Source organism: Apteryx mantelli, chromosome 3, assembly GCF_036417845.1.
Source record: "Apteryx mantelli isolate bAptMan1 chromosome 3, bAptMan1.hap1, whole genome shotgun sequence".
NCBI classification, from domain to species: Eukaryota; Metazoa; Chordata; class Aves; order Apterygiformes; family Apterygidae; genus Apteryx; species Apteryx mantelli.
In genome coordinates this window covers 29,783,476-29,807,247 of record NC_089980.1, presented here as the reverse complement: position 1 = coordinate 29,807,247, position 23,772 = coordinate 29,783,476, and the positions used below count along the sequence as shown (strand labels likewise).

At 41.1% G+C, this 23,772-nt stretch overlaps 1 protein-coding gene across 1 annotated transcript in view; it reads left to right on the top strand.

The window, feature by feature from the left end:
* Positions 1-312: 312 nt before the first annotated feature.
* Positions 313-23,772, top strand: part of CCDC88A (coiled-coil domain containing 88A) — a 102,880-nt gene continuing 79,420 nt past the window's right edge. Inside the window, exons 1-3 of the mRNA XM_067293022.1 lie at positions 313-410; positions 908-1,383; positions 1,495-1,595. Of these exons, the coding sequence (XP_067149123.1) occupies positions 1,321-1,383; positions 1,495-1,595 (164 nt within the window). The 5' untranslated portion in view covers positions 313-410; positions 908-1,320. The remainder of the gene's footprint in view (positions 411-907; positions 1,384-1,494; positions 1,596-23,772) is intronic.

Sequence of the window (23,772 nt, the reverse complement as noted above, 5' to 3'; positions counted from 1 at the left end):
CCCCCCCGGGGCAGCCCCTGCGGGTGCCGGGCCCCCGCCGCTTCCCCTCCAGCCGCGGGGCAGCAGCCCCCCGCCCGCCTCCGCCTCCGCCGCCTCCGCCACCCCCTCACGCGGCGCAGCGCGGCGCAGCCGTTGGGCTCGCGCGCCGCCGCCAGCGCCGCAGCGGCGGTGCGCGCGCCGCGCTCGTGCGCGCCGGGCACGAGTCCTGCAGCGGTTCCCCGCCGCCCCGCCCCGTTTTAATTGCGCCGCCATCCACGAGCGGCCGTTGGGGCGGGGGGGGGAGAGGAGGAAGGGACCCGAGCTGGCGGAGGGATAACCTTCTCCTCAGGCGGCGCGAGCGGAGGGATCCATAGGCTGGAGCCGCCCGTGGGGAAGGGAGGCGGCGGCGCGGCCGGGCTGGCTGAGGCGAGGTGGCCGTTATCTGGCAGGGGGGTGGAAGGGGAGCTGGTGCCCCGGGGCCGCGGGAGCCTGAGGCCGGGGCGGGCAGCAGGGCGGCTGGGCAAGGCGTGAGGGGGGAGGGCAGCGGCGAGGGAGCCGGCAGGGCGCCGGGGGGCTGGCGGGGGGGAGGGCGCCGGGGGAGCCCGGCGGGGCGGCCGGGGGCGGTAGAGAAAGCTGTGACGAGAGGGGCCGGGGGAAAGGGCGAGGCGGCGTGTGCCGGTCCTGTCCCTGGGCTGCGTCGTAGTTTGGTGGAAAAGGGAAGGGGTTAGAAAAGGGAACTAATGTAAAATAGCCTCTCATTCCTGCTGGGTGCTGGTTCCCCCTGTGCCATTGTGGGGGGGAATTGTCTTGTGTGCAGAGGAAGCCTGGGGGGCTTAGCTCTGCGTGGGGGTGGGGGTGCATGCCCCCCTGCTTTGCTTCACCTCGTCTGTTTTCTTCCCTTTTTTTTTTTTTTGTGGGGACGGAGCAGGATGAGCTTGCAGAGTTTTACTGGATTTTCTCATTCCTTTCTGAGGAGCTACCGCTGCTGAAGCAGATTTTTTCCTTCCTTTCTTTTTTGTCTGATGTAGAATCCTAGTAGCTAGGCAGCCTCCCTCTTTTCTTCCTTCTACCCCTTCAGCATGTAGGAAGGGAGAGACATCAATGGAAAGGCTGAAATACACGTAGATGGACTTTCAAATGCTTTTTTTTTTTTTTTTTGAAAGAGGAAGATAGAGCCTAGTTGCCACTCACTTTTTTGTTGCTGTTGCATTGCTTTGTAAAAATGGGGTTCGCTTGCTCCATCTAAACCCTTTGAGTGTTTTAGAGACTTGCTACAGTGAAGGACTTCTCATATTTTTTGCATCAGAGGAGCTACATTGATGTTAACCTTTTTTTTGTAAAATGGAGAATGAAATATTCACACCCCTTTTGGAGCAGTTTATGTCTAGCCCTCTTGTCACCTGGGTAAGCATTCATTTTTCTTTATTCATTTACTTGCTTATTGTTTAAGGATAAATGCTTTGCTGCAGAGAATAAGGTGGAGTTAGTGTCACAGTGGTGATGATTATATTTTAGGTTAAGACATTTGGACCGTTAGCTGGAGGAAATGGGACCAACCTGGAAGAATATGTGGCACTAGTGGATGGTGTGTTTCTGAACGAAGTCATGCTTCAAATGTAAGTGTTCTGAAGTTGTGCTTTGGGTTTGTTTATTGCTGTTGTCTTCTCTTGTATGCTTTGCTTTCTCATGAAAGCTCTTCTTTCCTTCAATAGCAACATTAGTAAACATGTCGTCTTTCTTTTACACTTGAAGTAGTCATGTGGCCTAAAGCATGCCAGATACTCGTATTTGTTCACAGCACAGTATTTGTAATGTCAGTGATGTATTTGCAAGATGTATAGTGTAATACAGGGAGAATCATATCTAGAACTCACTGGAAAATTGCACATGAATCACTGTAAATACAGTTTCCTGGATTTTCATTCAGAAGCATAAAGGTTCATTCTACTGTAAGTCACAGTCATAAACCAAATTTCTGAACAATTTGTTTGGTTAATACGATTCTAATGCATTTCTTAGTTCATACGGTATACAACTTAAGGATAGTATATGAGTCACATAATGTTGTCTACTAACCAAATGGGCTGTTCTGTATTTATTTCTGCATTATTTTTTGCAGTTTCAAATTTGAGTAGGTAAAAGTTGTGTAGTAAAGCTGAAATGTTATTTGATAGCATAGAATGTTTTTTGGATGCAAACCAAAGAAGAAACGTTTTTACAGGTCTTAATAAAGTGTTTATTGAAAGCTATGATTGGTAGAAAGCTTTCTATATAATTCTATTGATGTAAATTTTACAGATAAAATATATAGCTTATAACTTATAAGACACACAGATCAGAAAGTTCCAGTCACAGAAATAGTCAACTGTGTTGTTGGTTTTTTTGTTTTTTTTATCATGGTTTTGACTGGAATGTTGCCTACTACTGTAATGCTAGAGAGTAACACTTCTGTCAAGTGCCTAGTGTATAGTGCCTACTGTAATCATAAAAATGCCACTAGTGGGGAAAAAAGGGTCTCAATTTTTTTCAATATTTTAGATCTATATAGAGAAGTACATCTTTTGTTTGCATAGGTATGAGTAAGTGTAGGCTTATGAATGGCTCAATAAATACACCAATGTGTGAGCAGCTTGTAATGACAGCTGTTACACTGCTCAGTGATGGGCATCCTTGTACTCTGTTTATAGTTTTTACTCATATTAAGTACTTCAAAGTTCTTTGCTTTTGGCATTCGACATGTTTAACTAATCTACGTAAAAGATTAGTACCACATTTAAGACTGAATTCTCATCCTTTTGAAACCAGGATCTTGTCACCAACTTCTGTGTACATAAATTCTAAGTACTCATTCCTGTTATATTGAGAAATATGAAAAATTTGGTAGAGTTGAACTTTTTGAAAAAAATCTTGAACTTGAGTGTATTTCTGGCATATTTATATAAAAAGAATTGTAAGTAAGTGATGCATTCACTGAAACACTATTTTTATTGTACAACTTAAATTTCTTTACTTGGGTTATGTATAAATTAAGTAATTTGTCAAATATGATTATACATATAATGTATAGAACTTTTATTCAGTTAGAACACTGGATAGCTGGAATCTGAAGGCTAATTTAAAATTGGAACAAGGTGATTTTGAAGAATATAATCTTGAAATTAAACTTTCTCAGCTAGCTTTTGTAATATTCAGAAAGAGTCTAACCTGATCAGCACATATATGGGAAGCCTGCTGCCTTTGAAAATGTAAGTAAAATGGAAAGCCGCAGTGAGGAAATATTCCCCTGCTTCAAGCACTGTGATTTGAATTTGGCTTTAACTTTGTGTGTGCATCTTTGACCCCATACCCTGATGACTACAGTTTATTTAGGAAGAGTTGTGTTCGTACATATAAAATAAAATACATGTTGAAGATGTAAATTTAAGAGTTTGGAAGTCAGGTCAATTCGAAACTGCTTTAAGTTAGAGATGTATGTAAAATACTGACATAAAAATAAAATTTATTTTACAAATACGTAACCACACTGGAAGGTGGTGTGTGTGGTTCTTTTTTTTTTTTTTTTAATACACTTTTGGGTGTCTGAAATGTGTTTGATTGATTAGAATTGAAGAAGTTTCCAGGACAGCTTTCTCATTTGGGGGAAGTGGTGTTGGTGGGTTTTTTTTTTTTTTTTTTTTTTTTGCCAAGATTGAAAGAGGAAAAATGTTTTGCATTTTGAAGACTGATTATGTTTCTGGCGAAGTCGCTGTGGGAACCTTTGTTAACTTCTAGGATCTAGACCTATTCACTTTGAATATCCATCTATTAAACATCTCATCTCGTTTTCCAAAACATTTAAAAGCTGTAATTTAAAGCATCAATATCATTTACTCTTTGTGTTTTCTATTTTACTAGTATTTCTCTTTCTTTCAGACAGTCTTAACTACCATGTGTTGAGGAAATGTGACAGAAAAATTTGTATCACGATTTGAGAAGCAAAACTTTTTTTTTTCCCTGAAGTTGTCAGTGACTTCACATTAGTATTAGGAATCCATCGTTATGAGCTATGGCACTCTTAGGAGCTGTAAAGAAATGAAGTACTGTTCTTGCAGAAGTCATGAAGAATGCCATTTGTACATACATGTGAAAAGCACCAGTAAAAATTGCTTTTTAAATGAGTTTGTTACAAGGTACTTATTATTTACAGTAGTATTGAGATATCTGAGGTTGTTAATGTTTTAGTGTGAGAATACAGCTAGTGAGTACCTGTCAGCTAAGAACTTTGTCTTTGTGTTATTATTGGATGTAGTTTGGTTTCTAGAGTTGGAAAATCGTTGCAACGTTAGATGCTTTTTAAGGGAGTTGAAAGTATGAACAAGCAGAAGCTGTTAGAGCTGTTGGGATCCAGCTGCCCTTCTACTTTAAAACATATTTTGTTTTTGCCAAATGTTTTAAAAACAAATGCTGTGACCATAAAAGTCAGTGTAGGTATTGGATTAGGCATGGTCTGCAAACTGTTTTACAGTCTAATGTGAGGTTTTGTTACCTATAGAAATTTTTTGTTAAGTTAAAAAAGAGAGTTAATCATATCCTACATTAGCTACAAGTGAGAGTTTGTTAGTATGTCATTTACTTCTTGTGCTTGTCTAGACCAAATTTATTTTCAACAATTGTAACGATTCAGACAGAGGAAACAGATGTCTGTGTTGGAATAGTTGTAGGATAGTGGGTACTGAGACAGTTGGTTTTTATCAGGGTTGACTTTATTAGTACTGAATCTATCAGAAAAGAAAAACGGATCTGTTATGTTCTGTGTGTGTCTTTTGCTGTTGATTTTTTGGATATTTGTGTACATAGGGAAACTAAGTGGATTCTATTTAGTGCCAAATTACATCTGAAGAGTTTTTCCTTTACTGGAGATGCCACAGGCAGTTTTCTTTTTCCTTGTTAATTAAGGAGAGTTCCATTGTTAGAATATTAGCTCCTAACTCGAGAGAGAGATTGTGTCTCATTTTCTATTTAAATTTAGGTCCAGTTCTTCAAAAGTGCTTAGCTACCTACCTTCTACCAGGATCAGTCAGTATCTGATACCTATGGATAGATACCGGTGTATTTTTCTAAATCTGAACCTTCATCTTTGGTATGAAAAAGGGTCATGCTTCTTGTGCAGTAAGTCAAAAGGCAACAGATAACTGCAGTAGGGTTGTGTTATGACAGGGAGATGGGGAAACACACCAGGCATGCTTCATAACTGTACTATACCTCTGCATTAGAATGCTTCTAATAATATGAAGTGGGTTTTGTTTTTTTTTTTTCATTTCTGGTAAGTCCTGTTCTCTGATATTTGTTAATTGAATTCCAGTAGGATTGTGTAAGAAATGCATGAGTTTTATAAATGTCTGGTAGTATAAACTGTTGGTTCCGCAACAGACTGAGACTTGCTAGTTTTGTGAATAAAAATACACGTCTGCAAGTAATTAAAAGATTCGGACTTTTACTACATTTAGCACTACCATTAATCTTTGATCACGTAACAAAGACAACTGTATTGTGGTTTTAACAGTTTTGTTTTACTGTGCTTTGTATTTGTGGAAATGGATCTGTTTCAAAGTAACTATGGGACAAATACCATTTGGTGAATTGGTAATGTGTAGAACCAAATTCTGAAACTAATATATTTCATTTTATTGAGAACCTGTTTGCTTTCATCTCTGTGTTTCATTCATAACTTTTGTCTTAACTGAATATATTCATCAGTACTATCTATATTATTTATTGTGTGGAAACACACTGAAAATTATTTTAAAGGATGAAGTGTTTTATTTTTTTCCTGTTTTTCTCCCTTTTGCTGTTTTCCCACTGTTTTCCACTGACTGGATCCACATGCATTCTATGGGCCTTTCATGCCCACAGAATTTTCCAGGTGGACCAGCTGATGGTTTCCTTCCACCCCTCTGATGGCGTGTGCCTAGAATGTGTAGCCTGCTTCATTAACTCCTTTTCTGAGCTCTTAGTCTTCAGTTGTACACTTTTTTCCAAACAGCTGAGCTTGCCAGCCCATACTTCTGGCTTGTCTATATCTTTCCTGAAAACTGGACTCCATCTCTAGTGCTTCTGCCAGCTGCCTGGCTCTGAAAGACTACAGGGAGCATGCACTCTAATCCAATTAACTCCTTCTTGTGAAGAAGACCAAAGAGCAAGAGGCAGCTTCAGTCAGGTTCTGGCTGGGCAGGAAAATGGAAAAATGTACTGAGGAAAGTGAAGTTGGTGAGTTTGGCATTGAGAATACTAGCATAGGATATTTTAGAAAAATGTCAAATATTATGAAGGCTGTACCCTTCTCACTTTTTTGAGATGAACGGATTTGATTCACACTTTTCAGACTTGCTCTTTCAGGCTCCCGCAGATGCTGGTAGAGGCCACTAATAGTTTGAGAGAGTTGTTCTTAAAATTCATTCTGCAACTGTAGGACCGAGAGTTTTTGTTAATGAAAGCTGAATTTATAATACGTAGCTTTTGTGTAAAGTGAATTCTTTTGATGAATGGCTCAATAGAATGTGCACCATGATCAAGACTGTTGTAATTCAAACCCTTCGATTATAAAAATCAGAGAATATCTGCCTGAAGTGAATTTTGAATTGGGCTAATGAGGTGAACGTAGGGTGATACTTGTATTTCTCAGAGGTGCTTGGGTTTCCGATAGCAAATGGAGACAAAAGTGGGGGTTGCACATGGAATACTTTAAGTGTTTGACCTCTTCTTATGTCTCTGTTTTTCTAATTCCTTAAGCTTATGTATCCTCCACCATTCATGTCCCCTTTCCTTCATCTGGTCTCCTTCAATTCGTTTTCAGTTCAATAAACTGTCCTATGGCTCACTCGTGTTTTTTGCAGTACTTTGGAGACTGGAAAGTAGGTGTCTAATCTTTCTCTGCGTGTACATCCACTTCTCTGCCCTATCTTCATTATCTTTCTTTGGCTCTGGTACCTCATTTCTTTTGGTGTCCCATTTCTTATCCCATCTTTACCCTACATTAGTAGCTGGGGTCAGGGGGTAAAAACTGATTTAAAAAACTTCTCTCTTTACATACAAAGGTGATCTATTGAGTCTATATACCTGTTTCATAAACAGTAATCTTAGTTGAAAGATATAAAATCAAAATAACTTGTTTTAACATTGAAAATGTTCCAGTAAGAATACAAATGTATGTTTACTATGACTTAGCAATTTTATTTTCAGAGTGCTTTGCATTTCTTTCACATTCTATGTGCTGTTTCAAAGAACTCTACAAAAATAATGAAATAAATTTGGTAGTAGTTTTCTAGGTATATATTTTATCTATTTTATTGCCAGGAAAGGTAAGTAAGAGTGTACTGACAAACTGTCTCCTTCTATGGCATAGCTGAGCTAAGACTATTTATATGTAGGGATAGTTATATACTACATAGAAGACTTCAAGGTAGAGATCCTTGAGCAACCTCTAATTGAGTAGATACATCCACAGAGCACAATGCAGGACTATTAAATAGGTGAAGTCTGCATTAGCTTGGAGTCAGAGGATGATATGGGGAATGCTACAAGTGTGATGTGGAGCCAGAAGAGGACATCTGTAAGTTTCACAGTAGTCGCTTTGCTTCATGTACTTCAGTGCTTCAGGGGTGATGACCGAGTGGCTCGCCTAAGTATCATCCGCCCTTAGCAGCACCCAGCATTGGGGTTAGGTGAGCCTTCCAGTTCAATTTATGGCTGGCCATAATCTTTCTGGTTGCCTGCCTGACTTTGCTCTTTATCTGCCTCCACTTCTGTGCTGCCACTGTCCTCGCTCCCTGCATTGCAAAGAAAGGCAGTTCATTTAAGTTGTTGAGCTCTAATTTTTGGGCCAGAAAGGTCAGTTTGCCCAGGTTGCTGAGACAAATTGAGCTACCCTAGCTGTGTTATCGTAGTTGTTTGCAGTATAACAGCAGTAAATTCCAAAGTTTTGGATTGGCTAAAATTATTTTACCTGGGCTAATTAACTTGCATCCTTCACTGGTATGGCTATGTTGCTTCTGGTTCCATAGCTAGTTTGGGGATCTACACATAATGAACCTTTGCAGTGCATACTTGTACTCTTATTTTTCTTTTAAAAAATTAATATAGTTAACTGCCAAATTGGTTGGTGAGTCATGTATCTCTTAATCCTACACTAAAATTGAGAAACTTGCTTCTAGATTTTCCTCATTTGTTTCTTCCCTTAGGAAGGGGCTCTTAGCTTCTTGTCGGATGTTCCTCTTATTTCTGGTTCCTCCTCTTTTTTTTTTTTTTCCTTCTAAATACCCTTTTGTTGCATTCCTTATCTTTCCTACTGTACCACTTTTCCCCCGTGTAATAATTACTTAGGAATCAAGACTTTTTTCAAGCAGAAAAGAGCTCATGAGCAGTGTGCAGAAGCACATGACCTCAGTGGTCAGAGATTGTTTGGAAATAGCTGTGTGGGAGTCTTTTTCTTTTGTTGTTGTTTTTTGTTTTGTTTTAAAGAATTCTGTCTTTCTGCCTTAAGTTCTTCCAAGGAGGCATAGCATGAATTTGCATGCCTCTTAAGCAGTTGTTACTAAGCAGTATTTACAAAATGCTCCCCCCTTCATTGCTTTGAGCTCATTAGTGATTAAGGCATTGCACTGAAGCGAGGCTAGTGCTGAACCCAACTCTATTGACCTGGTTTTCCATAAGGCTTTCTCTGAGGAAGAAGCAAAAATTGACTTAAATAAGTTGTATTTTTGGGTTAGGAAATAGCAAGGAATGAACTCAAGTAGTTTGTATTATATTCATGGCTATTCGGTGAGTCTTTGGATCTTTGTTGTACATTTGGAAATATTAATTTGAAAATTTGTTTCCTTTTTTTATAGTGATAGGGGATAAAGCCTACTGGGGATAGTTTATTTCAGAAATTTATCTTACTTTAAGCTGTAGGGAGAAATTTGCTCTAGTTCTTGTGTGTTGTGTTTTTGTTTTTCTTAAATAAGCCCTTGAGCAAAAAATTGTCTGGTGTAATTTCCTGGTAGCTTCGGAAGCTCTTGCTGTATATTTAGAGTATTGTGTATACCAGACAAAAATAAAATACAGATACTAGTTGGTGTATGATTAAAATCTAGACAAATATCATACTTACAATACACTGGTTTATGTCTTAACAAGGATGTTAATATTTATTTAAAGTTTTATGATGAAAAGAATGCACCCTTTTTGTAGGGCCTGATATGTACGCTTGTCTTGTAGCTTTGGTTAGTTAACAGGGATAAGGTCCTTGATGTACTCCTTTATATCTAAATAAGTAGAGGATTGTGCATATTAATGTGCATACAGATATTTGCAACATATCATTTAGTGAGCTAAAGCAATTAAGTTGCTTATGTTGACAAAAATTTTTTACAAGAAATGTAACTAATTTTCTTTGGAAATGCCTGTATATCCAACAGCCTTGCATTTGAATTTGCTTTGTTCTCTGGAATAATCTTTATAAATGGCTCAGTTCTGTCACTTGGTGGTATACAAAAAAATACAGAGGAAGATAAAGATTCTGTATCGCTTGGGAACATTCCTTGCAGGTTTTTTTTGAGAGCAGAATAGGAGAAACAGCTTTGGCAGAATGTCAAACAGTGTATTATTCCTTTTTTTAACTTAAACATGAATAATTAGATGCATACATAGAATTAAATGCTTATCCTACTGAAATGGAGGGAGTTCTGCAGAAGATTTGGGCCAAGATTTTACTTAGGGCGGTTGTGTTTGGGTGCAGTGTTGTTAGTTTTATCCCAAGTGCAGCTTTACATTCTTTGCAGTTTTATATCTTATTGTTGTTAGTTTACTTATGAAAGATTTACTATACTTCATAATACAGGCAATTCTAGAGTCATAGTGTTCTAACCAGAAGTATTTAACTGAAATCTTTGTGGAAATATTTTTACAACTTAAGTTCTTTTTAGTCATTAGAACGCTTCTGGCAATATCCTGGTAGCTTTGGTGTTACCTCATTTGATCTCAAATCAGCATTTCTTACACTTGTAAATGCTCAGTTGCTAAGATGTATACCTTTGGTCAGGCTATTTTGAAGTTGAAGTAGTGTAGTTATTTTTGAGATTTCATAACTTCAGCAAAATTTAAAATAAAGAATGAAATAAAGAAGTAAATGTTTTTCCTAGTCTTCCGAAGGAGAAATTAATTTTGATACTGCTATGATGATTAAATAAAGCAAGGTACATACCGTTCTGGTGTTGGAAGGTGGTTATGGTAGAAGAGAAAACTTGTATGTATAAATTTATCATAAATCTTTTAAGAGTTTTTTTCAGCTTTAAATACAGAAAACTGCATTGGAACTTAAAATGTCTGTTGCTTTTAAGTCCTATGTATGTTATTGTCCCTTACATAATATCTTAAAGAGCATACTAACTCCACAGATGCCCACTTCTAAGAGCAGAAAGTGTTTCTTTGCTGGTTTTGTGTATCTCCCTGCTGCTTTCTATCCCTTCAATTCAAAATACTATAGCAGAAAACATCATAGGCCTGTCATTGAGATAGTATTGGCCTTTTTCCTTGTCTGAAGTTCTTTTTCTCATCACTTTAATATCCTGCTTTGTCCGTGAGTTATCCCTTTGTTTTACATATCATGACAACTTCTTGGCCCTAATCTGCTTCATGCATAACTGTTCCTGATGTTTCTTCCAAGCTACTACCTGTACGTATGTGGACTATTTTTTCCAAGTTAGATCTAAAGACATTTTCTCTCTCTGATGTCCTCTGAGAATTGGTATCAGTCATGCCAAAAAGGAGGCTTCTGGTGATCCAGATCTGGGAGTGCTTACTTAGGTAAAGCTAATCTTACTGTTGTCATGGGATTATTGTGGGTGTAAATGTTTGCATGTTTTAATGAGCAGTTACATTGAGGTGTTAACCACAAAGGCAAACAGTTCAGCTACTCCTTCATTAATTTTGGACTGGATAGATCTTAAAATTTGAACTTGTATGAGAGGAAGTAAAAACCATTGAACAGTAGCAGGAAAAGTGCTTGAAGTAGAAAGCCAGACTTTACTCTTCATTATACTCAATGCTTTGCTTCTATGGTACGTCCATCTTCTTTCTTGTTTGTAGACTGTATTCTTTTGCATCCTGTGCTGCCTTTTTATTTTATTTTGGAAAGTGGCGTAGTTGCAAGTACTACAACAGTCTAGTAAAACTGTATTAATGTTATTGCTATTTGTAAGATTGATCTAGGGAAAATTGGTATGCATTTCTGCCTTTTCAGACAATATTTGCTGCTAGGCCTTTTGCAGCAGAAAATTACTTTAAAGGTATTTAGATGTTTGAAGTAGTAAAATGAGGGGTTGATTGCAGTGTGTGTCTCTTGAATAACCCAGTAAGTTGGAAACAAGCATGAAATAACTCTGGAGGCCTCAAAAAATATCCACGTATATTGTTCCCTATACTAGACAGAAAAGGGGCTCTTTTGAACAAGCACATTGCTTCTCTTATTGAGGTGATGGATTCTCCCATGGCTGAACCAAAGAATCCTATGGAAGACTTCTAACAACTTCAGTCTTGTTGGTCTCTTTCTATTAAATGTAAGGAAAGAAGTATTCCTAGGTCCTAAATGCTCTCTCTTGATTTGCTTAAAACCATTGATTCAGCTGTTTTGCCTTGGGACTGAGAACTTCTGGGTTGGAAATTCTGATTCTGCCCTCTCCGTGCATGGCAAAAATTGGGGAAAAAGCCTTCTTATGTCAAAGCAACAAGAAAGTATAGGAGAGGTCTTCACATCTGTTTGCATTACCATGGTGCATAGCAGATCTAGTAGTGAAATCTGGGCATTCTTGTACAGTCAAAAGACATTCTTCGCTCTAAATAATCTACAGAGTAAATATATGTGTGTATTTAATCTGTATGTATTAATTTTATGACTTGGTAACTTCTTAAAACATTGAAGTAAAGGAAAACCTTATACAAAGACAATACACCCAATTATGTCATCCCAAACCAGTCCTAAATTCTAACCAAAAACTGTTTTGTCCTGTTTTCTGTAAAGCAGTGTCTAGAGGAAGTTGCACAACAACAAAATGTGGGTGACTGTGTTATAGCCTTCCTCTGCTTTTGAAGTTCAGCAAATAAGGCCAGTATGTTATGTGCAGTTACACTGGCGTGAGCCATGAGTAATTTGACTGGTTGAAGACTAGTCGAACCCTCAGTCGCTGTGGGTTGTAAAAAAAAAAAAAAAAAACGGGAATAGTTGTGTTTTTCTTTCTTAAGGTTTAGTCACTCTTCTCTTTCCTGCTTCCTGCTTGGAAGTCCTAGAACTTCTCAGTAGAGCTGATTAAAATATTCAGCTTGTTTTATGGAAAACTATGCAGATGATCCTTGGCTGTTTCCAAAATTTTCATATAATAAAATTCCCAGATTTTAAATCTGTGTGACAAATGGAGTAGGTATACTGGCTTTTTTGATCCAAGAAAACTGTATTCTGAATTATCTCAAAGAATACTACCTAAATATATATGTTTGGAATGGAAAATTAATGAAGAATTATGAGCTCCTACTTTTCAGCCTTATGTCTCACTAGTACCCCAGTATGTATGTTGAAGCTCAAGTGTGTGCTGTATAGTGAAATGTGTTTGTATTATGTCATAGTAATGCTGCTTCTTCTCTCTCTTTTTGGTCTGAAGAAAAGTATAATTCAGAGAGATGACAGGTTAGAAAGCCCAACTGAGTTCGAAGTTACTGAAGACGTTGCCTGCTCAGCAGTAGAGGGCAAGATAAATATTGTGCTGTTTGATAGAAGGTGAGCAAAAAGGTGTAGTTTTTAGGAAGCATGAGTTTAGAATGATGCCCCCCTGCTTGAAATATGTTCAGGACTATTTTCAGGAGTCTAGCACCTTAAAAGGGCAGAAGAGTCATGCAGTAGAGTCTTTTTACCCAGTTCCTGCAGCTGCTTTTGCTACAGGTTGTTTTGCTGCTTGTTTCAAAAACAGGCCTTTGGTAATTGGTGCCATGCTCCTTGAGGGTTCTACAGTGTGGTTTACTTGTTATAATTCCCACAGTTTTAAATCAGTTCTTTTAAAAGCGATTTGAGAATATACCCAAATATCTCGCTTTTCATGTATTTGGTATCATTGACGATTATCTCAGAATATCTTAAAGAACATCTTACAGTAAAAATGCTCCCCTCTAAGCTTTCTTAGACTTATCTTTATGCAGCAAAGATTCACTTAATACTTCCTTAAAATAAATACCTAGAGTTGCTTGGCCCAGGCTACCAGTTTGCTGATGCCAGAAATCTCTTCTTTCTGTCATCAACTTTGAGCTATAATTTTGCAGTTTTACCACTTTTTCCGTCTTGCTTTTTTATTCCTCTCCACAATTATAGGAATTAACAGAATAATGCAGCCTTTATTGTTAGCTCATCACTAACATTAGGGCAAAAAGAGATGCTAGAAGACTTTTCCTAGATCACAAAGTGTATTCCAACTCAGACTTCCAGTCCTGTTTTTACCAGGGCATCAAAATACCTGGTCCCTATTGCCAACCTGAAGGTATCTGTAGATTATTTGAAAGTTTTCAGGCCTTTTGGTTATTTCAAATCAAACGGCCACAAAGGTCAACACACCAGAGAGATGGAATCTTTAAATGATTAGAGGGATTTCCTGTAGATTCAGGTCACTGTTCTTTGTCAGCATCTCTCGGCGCTCGTACTCTGGAAGTAGATAGTGGAGGGCAGGTTAAAAACTTTGCTTTGAGGACTGTTTTAGATGTGTGTTTGTGTTCTTTCTCTGGCAAGAGAAAGAAACATTTCTTTCAGTGTGGGTTCAGTCCAACCTGTTGGATAACATTTTTTTTGCGTTCCTGTTGTGAATCCCAAGTCTTTGTGATAGAAGATTTACCTTTATGATTTGTCATTGTTCTGTGAGCAGTAGTTTTCAGCTGTGGCTTGTGGATGTGTGAAGGTCCATAACTTATTTCTAAAGATCTAAGAAAAGAAAATCTGTTGTCATTATGATTTAACTTGCTCTAGAGGGTTTAGCACTTATGATGCATTTTAAAAAAAAAAATGCAAACTTAAAAATAGATGCTGTTTTATTTGCATAGGAATGTATTTTAACTTTAGGTAGTGGTTTTTACATTTCTCCTAGGTTTGTTTCTTGTAGACTTGATGGGCAGTCAATGATGTGAAGGTCATAGGTGAGTTGTTGGCAAGCTGCTTCTATGAGAATGTACAGATGTACAGACTATATATGTGTGTGTGTGTGTATATATATATAAATATATATATATTTTTAGAGATGACCTCTCAGAGTGAGGCCCAGGTTTGTCAGATTTTCTGGTTCTTGTCCATTTGTTCGAAGAAAGTTGTTTGTCAAGTTTGTTCTTCTAGGAATTCTCAATTATTTAATACCCAGGAGTGTTTATTTTGTGTGATGGTGACCAGATGTGTTAAGTGTTCTGTGATGCTCTGAACCCTATAGATTTTCCTTTCTATTGGTATAATTTTTTAAGTTGGTGGAAGCAAGCTTATTTTTGCCAACTGAGGAGCAAAGATAGGTGGGCCCCAGTCCTTTCAATGCTCTCATTCCAGGAAGCTCATCCAAAAAATCCTGAACTGCAGTAAATCTAGAGAGAAGGACTAAAAGAGATTTTCTTGATTTGTTAGCTGTCCAAGTGCAATCACAGGCCTGTATGCCATTCTTGCACTTTGAGAGGTTTTTGTTGCTGTTGTTTTTTTTTTTAACGAGAGAGAGATGGCATCCTTAAATAGAACTAAGGAAATTCTGCTCCTTAAGCAAAAATTTTTGTCATTAGAGAAGCTTTTTTTCACAGTAGTGCCTGAGTGTTCAGCCTCAGTGTTCACCTTTCCGACGAACTTCTGCATCTAGGAGGTTGCAGTCTAAAGTCACGTGCTACTAGCAATGACCAATTGTGCATTCTCAATTTTATTCCAAGAAGACTGAAAGAAGAGGCTGCTATTAGAAGGGTAGTTAAACTTTAGCAAAGACTTCTTAAGCAGAGTGTAAAATTTTTGTAAGAATTCATAGAAAGTGGATGTAGTTTTCAGCCCAAAATAGTTGTCATACTTGCTTTTATTTTAAAATTCCCTTTTTTATATGCATAATTATTTTATGTGATTACATGTAACATAAATATTTTAGTTATTTTCCAAACATTGGAATAGAAAATAAGCATTAAGATTGAGGGAGAGCTCGTTGTCAAATGTAATGCAGTTTGTGGCTGATTTTGTTCCCTGAGAATGTTGTGCCCGAGGTTGTGTGCAGTGAGTAGTGGTTATTTTGGATTGTTAGCAGAAGACCTGGGGTTGGTTGGTTTGTTTGTTTTTTAATGTAATACATTTTGGTGTGGTAAAAAAATAGTAGAAACAATTGTAGTAAAGTTTCATATTTTGTGATGATCAGCGTAGACAGCTGTTTGGCTGTAAAAACTGCTTGCAAGAGTTTAATTTTATGTTTATATTAAAAGGACATAAAAGGTAGTGAAATGGGTTATATTTTGTATTTTGAAACTGATGATCAAACTCACAGGTGACCGGAAGGAAAATTAACTAATTTCAGCCTTAGGTAGGTTAAACCCCCCTCCCCTTTCAGTTTTCTCTCTGCTTCCTTCCTTGTATTTAATTTCTCTTCTATTTCTGTGTTCTGTACTCCTCAGTATCAGTTAACAAATCTCTTCTGTCTCTTTCTTTCTTTTTAACTCTTTTGCTTCATTCTTTGGATCCTCCCTTGGAAGAGGGAGATAAGGTTTAGAGGATACCTTTTTCCCATTGATTTGAAGAAGAATTTTCTTTATCCTACATTAGAGTCATGCTGGAGTTGTACTCAAATAGTTCACTTTCTCAACAGCATCTGTGTAATAGTGGTATATAAGGAAGATACTAATTTCTTTGTGATGCTGTTGAAATAACTATGTATGATAATGGCTTTGTTAAAGAAAGACTCTTACCGCATGATACGTTTCATGGTACATAAAGTAAAATTTCATGCTGTGTTTAAAGTGCAGCCTGGTTTTCAGGGAAACGTATTCCCCCATTGTTGCATAAAACTTCAAGCTCTTGGGGTCAGGCTCTAGCCTGTTGCACTGATGATATTTATTTTTAGAAATGGGATATTAAAAAATAAATGGAAAATGTAAACATAAATTTACAAAAGCATCTGCACCGATAAATTTCTCGTAATACTGAGAGCCAATTTGTAAAAATCGCTGATACCTTCAAAAAGTTCAGAAAATCTAAAAATAGCAGATGCACTACTTGTAAGCTTGGAAATTATGTAAGCTTGGAAAAAATGATTTTTTAATTCAGTGATGTCTTGAAAAATGTGTGTGCTTAGTAGATGACAGGTGAACTGTTTTGTTCCCCTCCTATTTACTCCTACTTTTTGTTCACCTGCACACATCTTCCTTATTTCTGTGAAGGAAAATAGAAAGGAAAAAATAATAAATCTGGGCTGTTTTGGAATCTGCTCTCTTACAGCCCTTGGTGGAGGGGGAAGGGGAGAGAAGGTAGCAATTCTCCAGAAGACTTCCACACATCTGCTTGCTTACCCTTTTTCCATGAGTGACTTTTTCAAGCACTTCAGGTAGTGGAGCAGACATTGAGTGGGATTCCATTTAATAAATATTTTTTCTATAAAAGTTTGGCTTTTGTTACTGGGTTGAAAAATGGTGAAGGAATTGTGCAATGTAACATCTGGATTTTAATAAAGAATCTTACATTGTCTGAATTCCATGTTGAATAATTAATTCAAGTTATCTTGAGTAGAATACTTCTATGAGATTGAAATGTATCTGGAGAACTATAAACGTAGTTTGTTATGGGTATTGCAGACTTTGGTTTTTGAGCCTGCTCTATTTAAAATCACCAGCAATGATCTGGAGGGGAAAAAAAGTACTTGTACAGGCTGTGTAGGTGTTGGTTGCAGATTCATTGTACTGAATTGGAGTTAGGTGTTGACTTTAGATTCAATGCCCTGTTTGTATTTAAGGAGAAGATACAACTTACGAAGCTAGCAACCTCCTTTACTTATCGTTCAGAATTAACTTGCTTAAGTATTTCTCATACAAGCACTCACTGTGGAGAGGGTTCTGGAAAGTTGTTGTCTGGATCAATGAAGGTATCAAATATCCAAACCTGTTCTGGATTATCAGATTCAGTTGGGAGGGGAAAGGTTAGAGCAATTTGTACTTGGAACTCTTCTCAAGTCACTTGTCCAGTCTCGATGTCAAGTGACAGTTTTCTTCTTCTGTTGGAAGGTTTAAGGAGGGGATCCTAGAAAGAGGATGGTGAACTCCTGGACTGAGGAGAATTTCATGTTAGTGCAAATGATACAAATAATGTATATTGTAGAAGAGCGAGCAGAATGTCTCTTTACTCTGCTGACCTTCTTGACCACACCATTGTGAACTTAAAAGGGTTGTCCTATTTGAGCCCAATGAAAGTTGTAGCAGTATTAAAATGAGGTATTCAGTATCTGAAAAGACCCTAAGGCCCTTTTTAGTCATATATACTTGCTCAAAGGAGTACTTAAACATAACAGAACTGTAGGTAGTTTCAATACTTTCCATAATAGCAACATTCAGAATCCCTGAGGAAAAAGCAGACATCAACAGAAGCAAGCTCTACCCCTTCCTGGCTGTGCACAGCCTGAAGTTTCAGGCAGGAAGCTGAGCTGATGTGTAAGCTGGGAATCAGTCTGCACCATCTCGTTTATTTCCTTTCTCAAAGCTTGCTGGCATCCAGTGCACCTGGAAATTCATCCTAGGTATTTGTCCTCCTTACACAGTTATCTTTTCACATTCTCTGTGGTCAGCTTTTACAGTCTCCTTCCAGGTTCCCAAGGAATTTCTAAACTTTAATATCTCCAGAGTAACTATTAGGCTGCTGTTCAAGGCATCTTACTCTGAAGCAGGGAGCATAGTTATACTGATATATAAAGCTTCACAGAAAAGATTTTTCTGCGTGACTGACTATATTCTGTGTACTTTGTCTGAATCGGGTGTGTCCTTCAAATAGATATAAATACTTTTGCTCATTTGTTCCTGCAGTAAGCGATTGAAATATCACAGGAGGATAGTGATCCTTTCTTTCCTCAGAGTTTAATTGGTGTGTAACTGTGTAGATGCCCTCTTTCCTTCCTCTGAGTGCCTTTGGCAGCTTTTTTTAATGAGGGCAGGTTTTTTGATGATCATCGTGGAAGTGTAGGAGTCCTTGTAGTTTATCTCCCTATATGATTATACACTGGGATGAGTTGCTTGCAGTCCTTTTTCAAAGTTTGTGTCAAAGGCAGCTTTTGACTTCTAAATAGTCTTCCCTAAATCACATTGCATAACGGGGGGGGGGAAAGAAATTAAATGTCAGTCGCTAGATCTTTTGAGTGTATTATCACAGAATCACAGAATCGCTGAGGTTGGAAGGGACCTCTGGAGATCATCTAGTCCAACCCCCCTGCTCAAGCAGGGTCACCTAGAGCACATTGCACAGGATTGCATCCAGGCGCGTTTTGAATATCTCCAGAGAAGGAGACTCCACAGCCTCTCGGGGCAGCCTGTTCCAGTGCTCTGTCACCCTCACAGTGAAAAAGTTTTTCCTCATGTTGAGATGGAAGCGTCTGTGTTTCAGTTTGTGCCCATTGCCTCGCGTCCTGTCGCTTGGCACCACTGAAAAGAGTCTGGTCCCATCCTCTCGACACCCTCCCTTCAGATACTTGTATACGTTGATAAGATCTCCTCTCAGCCTTCTCTTCTCCAGGCTAAACAGGCCCAGCTCTCTCAGCCTTTCCTCATAAGAGAGATGCTCCAGTCCCCTAATCATCTTTGTAGCCCTTCGCTGGACTTGCTCCAGTAGTGCCACATCCCTCTTGTCCTGGGGAGCCCAGAACTGGACGCAGTACTCCAGATGGGGCCTCACCAGGGCTGAGTAGAGGGGGAGGATCACCTCCCTCGACCTGCTGGCAACACTCTTCCTGATGCACCCCAGGATACCATTGGCCTTCTTGGCCACAAGGGCACATTGCTGCCTCATGCTTAACTTGGTGTCCACCAGCACTCTCAGGTCCTTCTCAGCAGAGCTGCTTTCCAGCAGGTCAACCCCCAACCTGTCCTGGTGCATGGGGTTATTCCTCCCCAGGTGCAGGACCCTGCACTTCCCTTTGTTGAACTTCATGAGGTTCCTCTCTGCCCACCTCTCCAGCCTGTCCAGGTCTCTCTGAATGGCAGCACAGCCCTCTGGCGTATCAGCCACTCCTCCCAGTTTTGTATCGTCAGCAAACTTGCTGAGGGTGCACTCTGTCCCTTCATGCAGGTCATTGATGAAGAAGTTGAACAAGACTGGACCCAGGACTGACCCCTGGGGGACACCGCTAGCTGCAGGCCTCCAACTAGACTCTGTGCCACTGATCACAACTCTCTGAGCTCTGCCATTCAGCCAGTTCTCAATCCACCTCACTGTCCACTCATCTAGCCCACGCTTCCTGAGCTTCCCTATGAGGATGCTATGGGAGACAGTGTCAAAAGCCTTGCTGAAGTCTAGGTAGACAACATCCACTGCTCTCCCCTCATCTATCCAGCCAGTCATCCCATTGTAGAAGGCTATCAGATTGGTTAGGCATGATTTCCCCTTGGTGAAGCCATGCTGACTACTCCTGATCACCTTCTTGTCCTCCACATGCTTGGAGATGGCCTCCAGGATGAGCTGCTCCATCACCTTTCCAGGGATGGAGGTGAGGCTGACTGGCCTGTAGTTCCCTGGGTCCTCCTTCTTGCCCTTTTTGAAGACTGGGGTGACATTGGCTTTCTTCCAGTCCTCGGGCACCTCTCCTGTTCTCCATGACCTTTCAAAGATGATGGAGAGTGGCTTAGCAATAATGTCCGCCAGCTCCCTCAGCACTCGTGGGTGCATCCCATCAGGGCCCATGGATTTGTGGGTGTCAAGTTTGCTTAAATGATCTCTAACCCACTCCTCCTCCACCAAGGGAAAGTCTTCCTCTCTCCAGACTTTCTCTCTTGCCTCCAGGGTCTGGGGTTCCTGAGGGCTGGCCTGAGCAGTAAAGACTGAAGCAAAGGCGGCATTCAGTAACTCAGCCTTCTCTGCATCCTTCGTCACCAGGGCACCCACCCCAGTCAGCAAAGGCCCCACATTTTCCCTAGTCTTCCTCTTGCTGCTGATGTATTTGAAGAAGCCCTTCTTGCTGTCCTTGACATCTCTAGCCAGATTTAATTCCAAACGGGCCTTAGCCTTCCTCGTCGCATCCCTGCATACTCTGACAACGTTCCTATATTCCTCCCAAGTGGCCTGTCCCCCTTTCCACTTTCTGTAGACTTCCTTCTTCTGGTTGAGTTTTTCCAGGAGCTCCTTGCTCATCCATGCAGGTCTCCTGCCTCCTTTGCTTGACTTCCTACTCATAGGGATGCACCGCTCTTGAGCCTGGAGGAGGTGATGTTTGAATATTAACCAGCTCTCTTGAACGCCCCTTCCTTCTAGGGCCCTAACCCATGGGATTCCTCCAAGTAGGTCCCTGAAGAGGCCAAAGTTTGCTCTCCTGAAGTCCAGGGTTGCGATCCTACTTGGTGCCCTGCTGCCTCCTCGCAGGATCCTGAACTCCACCATCTCACGGTCACTGCAGCCAAGGCTGCCCCCGACCTTCACATCTTCCACCAGTCCTTCTTTGTTTGTTAGTACGAGGTCCAGCAGCACACCTCTCCTTGTTGGCTCCTCCACCACCTGTGTCAAGAAGTTGTCACCAGTGTTCTGCAGGAACCTCCAGGACTGTTTGTGCCTAGCTGTGTTGTCTTTCCAGCAGATATCGGGGTGGTTGAAGTCCCCCATGAGAACCAGGGCCTGTGATCGTGAGGCTACTTCCAGCTGTCTGTAGAAGGCCTCATCGACTTCCTCTTCCTGATCAGGTGGCCTGTAGTAAACACCCACAACAGTGTCACCCATGCTAGCCTGCCCTTTGATCCTTACCCATAAGCTCTCGACTCGCTCTTCATCCACCCCTAGGCACAGCTCGATACATTCCAGTTGCTCTCTCACATAAAGAGCAACTCCACCACCTCGCTTTCCTGGCCTGTCTTTCCTAAAAAGCACGTAGCCATCCATGACAGCACTCCAGTCATGCGAGCTATCCCACCATGTCTCTGTAATGGCAATGAGATCACGGCCCTGCGACCGCACACACATCTCTAGTTCTTCCTGTTTGTTCCCCATGCTGTGTGCATTGATGTACAGGCATTTCAGGGAGGTGATCGAGCATGCAGGTTTCCCAGGAGGGGTAAAAGAGGGTCCTCCATAGCCACATCCCATGCGCACTTCCCTGGCTGCGTTCACCTGCTGGAGGCATCCTGACTTGAGCAGTCTTTTGCCAGCTACCCTGTCACTATAACTCTCCCCTTCCCCCATCTTACCTAGTTTAAAGCCCTCCTTACCAGGTTGGCCAACCTGTTGGCAAAGACCCGCGTGCCCCGCCTCGTGAGGTGGATCCCATCTCTTGCCATCAGTTGTCGATCTTCAAACAGGGTCCCATGGTCGTAGAAACCAAAACCCTGTTGCCAACACCAGCGGCGCAGCCAGTCGTTAACCTGGAAAGTCCGTCTCCTCCTCCTCTCATCCATCCCCCTCACTGGCAGGATTGAGGAGAAGATGACCTGGGCTCCCAGACCCTTGACCACCATCCCCAGAGCTCTGAAATCCTGCTTGATGGTCTCCAGTTTGCCCTTGGTGTCATTGGCGCCCACATGGAAGAGCAGCAGCGGGTAATAGTCCGAAGCGTGGACAAGCCTTGGCAGTCTTTGCATGACATCTCTCACACGAGCCCCCGGCAGGCCACAAACCTCTCTAGACAAGAGGTCAGGTCGGCAGATAGATGCCTCCGTCCCCTGTAGCAGGGAGTCCCCCACAACAATCACCCGCCGCTTTTTCCGGGCGTTCTGGCAGGGCACAGGGTCTGTTGTCCCGGTTACTTCCCTGGCAGCCATGCCCATCTCCTCCTCATCCTGGAGGGCACTAAACCTGTTCTTCAGCTTCAGGTCTTCAGGAGTAGGAGCCTTTCTCCTCCCACGAGCAGTGACCAGTTTCCAGCCTTCTTCTGTGATGTTATGATGTACCGTTTCACACGGCACAGAGCCCTCTGGCAACTCCACTGCTGCGGGGGTTTGGGACTCCCGAAGCTGCACAGTCTCCGAGAATACCCTGTCTATCTCTTGCTCTGCTTCTCGGATGCTGCGCAGCCTACTGACCTCCTCCCGTAACTCCCTTACCTGACGACACAACTCGTCAACAGCAGCACACCTCCTGCAGGAGAGCTGGCTGCCAGCCCAGGCCTCCCGGAGAGGCCCCAAGCACTCCCTGCAGCCTGAGACCTGTAGAGCTGCATCTACTGTCAGAGGGTCGGTCTGGGTCCAAGCCTCTGACACAGCAACTCCAGCAGCCACTGGGGAACACGCTCTGCGGCGTGTCACGACCATACTTGAGGAAGCGTACACCACAGGGAACAGAAACAAAGGTCCCTTCGCGCGTCCCTTCGCGCGCCCTTCTGCGCGAACTGCTGCGCAAACTGCTGCCTCTGTTCGCTGCCTCTGTTCGCTGCGCTCTGGGAGCTGCGCTGTATTATGGTTTTATCTGACTGTTTGCAAATTCACATGTCAACCTGGGAGTGTACAGATGGGAGGGGAATGTTCTTTCATGGAAATAACACCACTAGTAGTGGGACCACCTGGCAAAGCTGTCATGAGACGCAGTAGATCCATTTTGATGGAGAAGGGGGAGACAGGGTTACTTTGTACTAAGGCTTGTGGCGCTGCTTCAGACACAGCTGTTCAAGCACACTTAAACCATGAGTAATTAGATGTCTCCTTTGCTATGGCACAGAAAAGGCAGAGTGAGCGCCAGCCAGAGCTTAGGCACTGTGTAGCTAGCTTGTGAGTAGTTCAGCCCCATGAGATGCTGCAGTACAGGCAACAGAGAAACTGTCCACATGTGCTCAGTGCTTTCCATGTGTGTTCTTGGCAGCCTGGCACCCTGTGATCCCCACTAGTCCACCAGTTTGTTGTAGGCTGCTTGGTCATGTTTTTTAACGTGGCTTCAGCATCCTAATAGTTTATGGCATTGGACATATGCATAGGAATGGGGTTTTGTGAAGGGTCAAAAGGCTCATGATACTAGACCTGCTTCATAAAACACCTTAGCACGAGGCAAAAAACCTTTGATACAGCTGCTGAAATTTTGGCACATGTAGTCAGTCTTTGCTAAATGCAGAGTTAGCAAAGCATCCTTAAATTGGGATATTAATATGTGCCTTATTTTGTGGTAAAACATATGTCAGCGTCTGTAATGATACCTTAAAATGTTTGAGCAGATGTCTGTAGACTTATACCAACGTTTTTGTTGTGGATTCTTGCTTGAACACTATTGACTCATGGGTAGAAATACAGACATTTTACAAGAGGTAATTGTCATAAATATCTGCTAAAAAGCCAAAGGAGTTGTTAGTGTAAATCACAGCATTTGCTTGCATATTGCAAATCAGGCTGAGAATATCCTTTAACTGGATTCTACATAAGTACATAAATTTAGACTGGTTAAGCAGGATTCAAAAGAAATCTACACTTCAGCAACTATCAAATATACATCCCTTGTCTCTTTGGCAAGTCACTTCACAGCTATCCAGTTGTCATAATCACTTGTGCATTGTGTAACATCACAGGGCCATTGCGTTGTCCATTATCATCAATACATTCCAGTCACAGTGCTTGCATGTCTTGCATGAGGTTCTCCAGGAGATGGAAGGATTT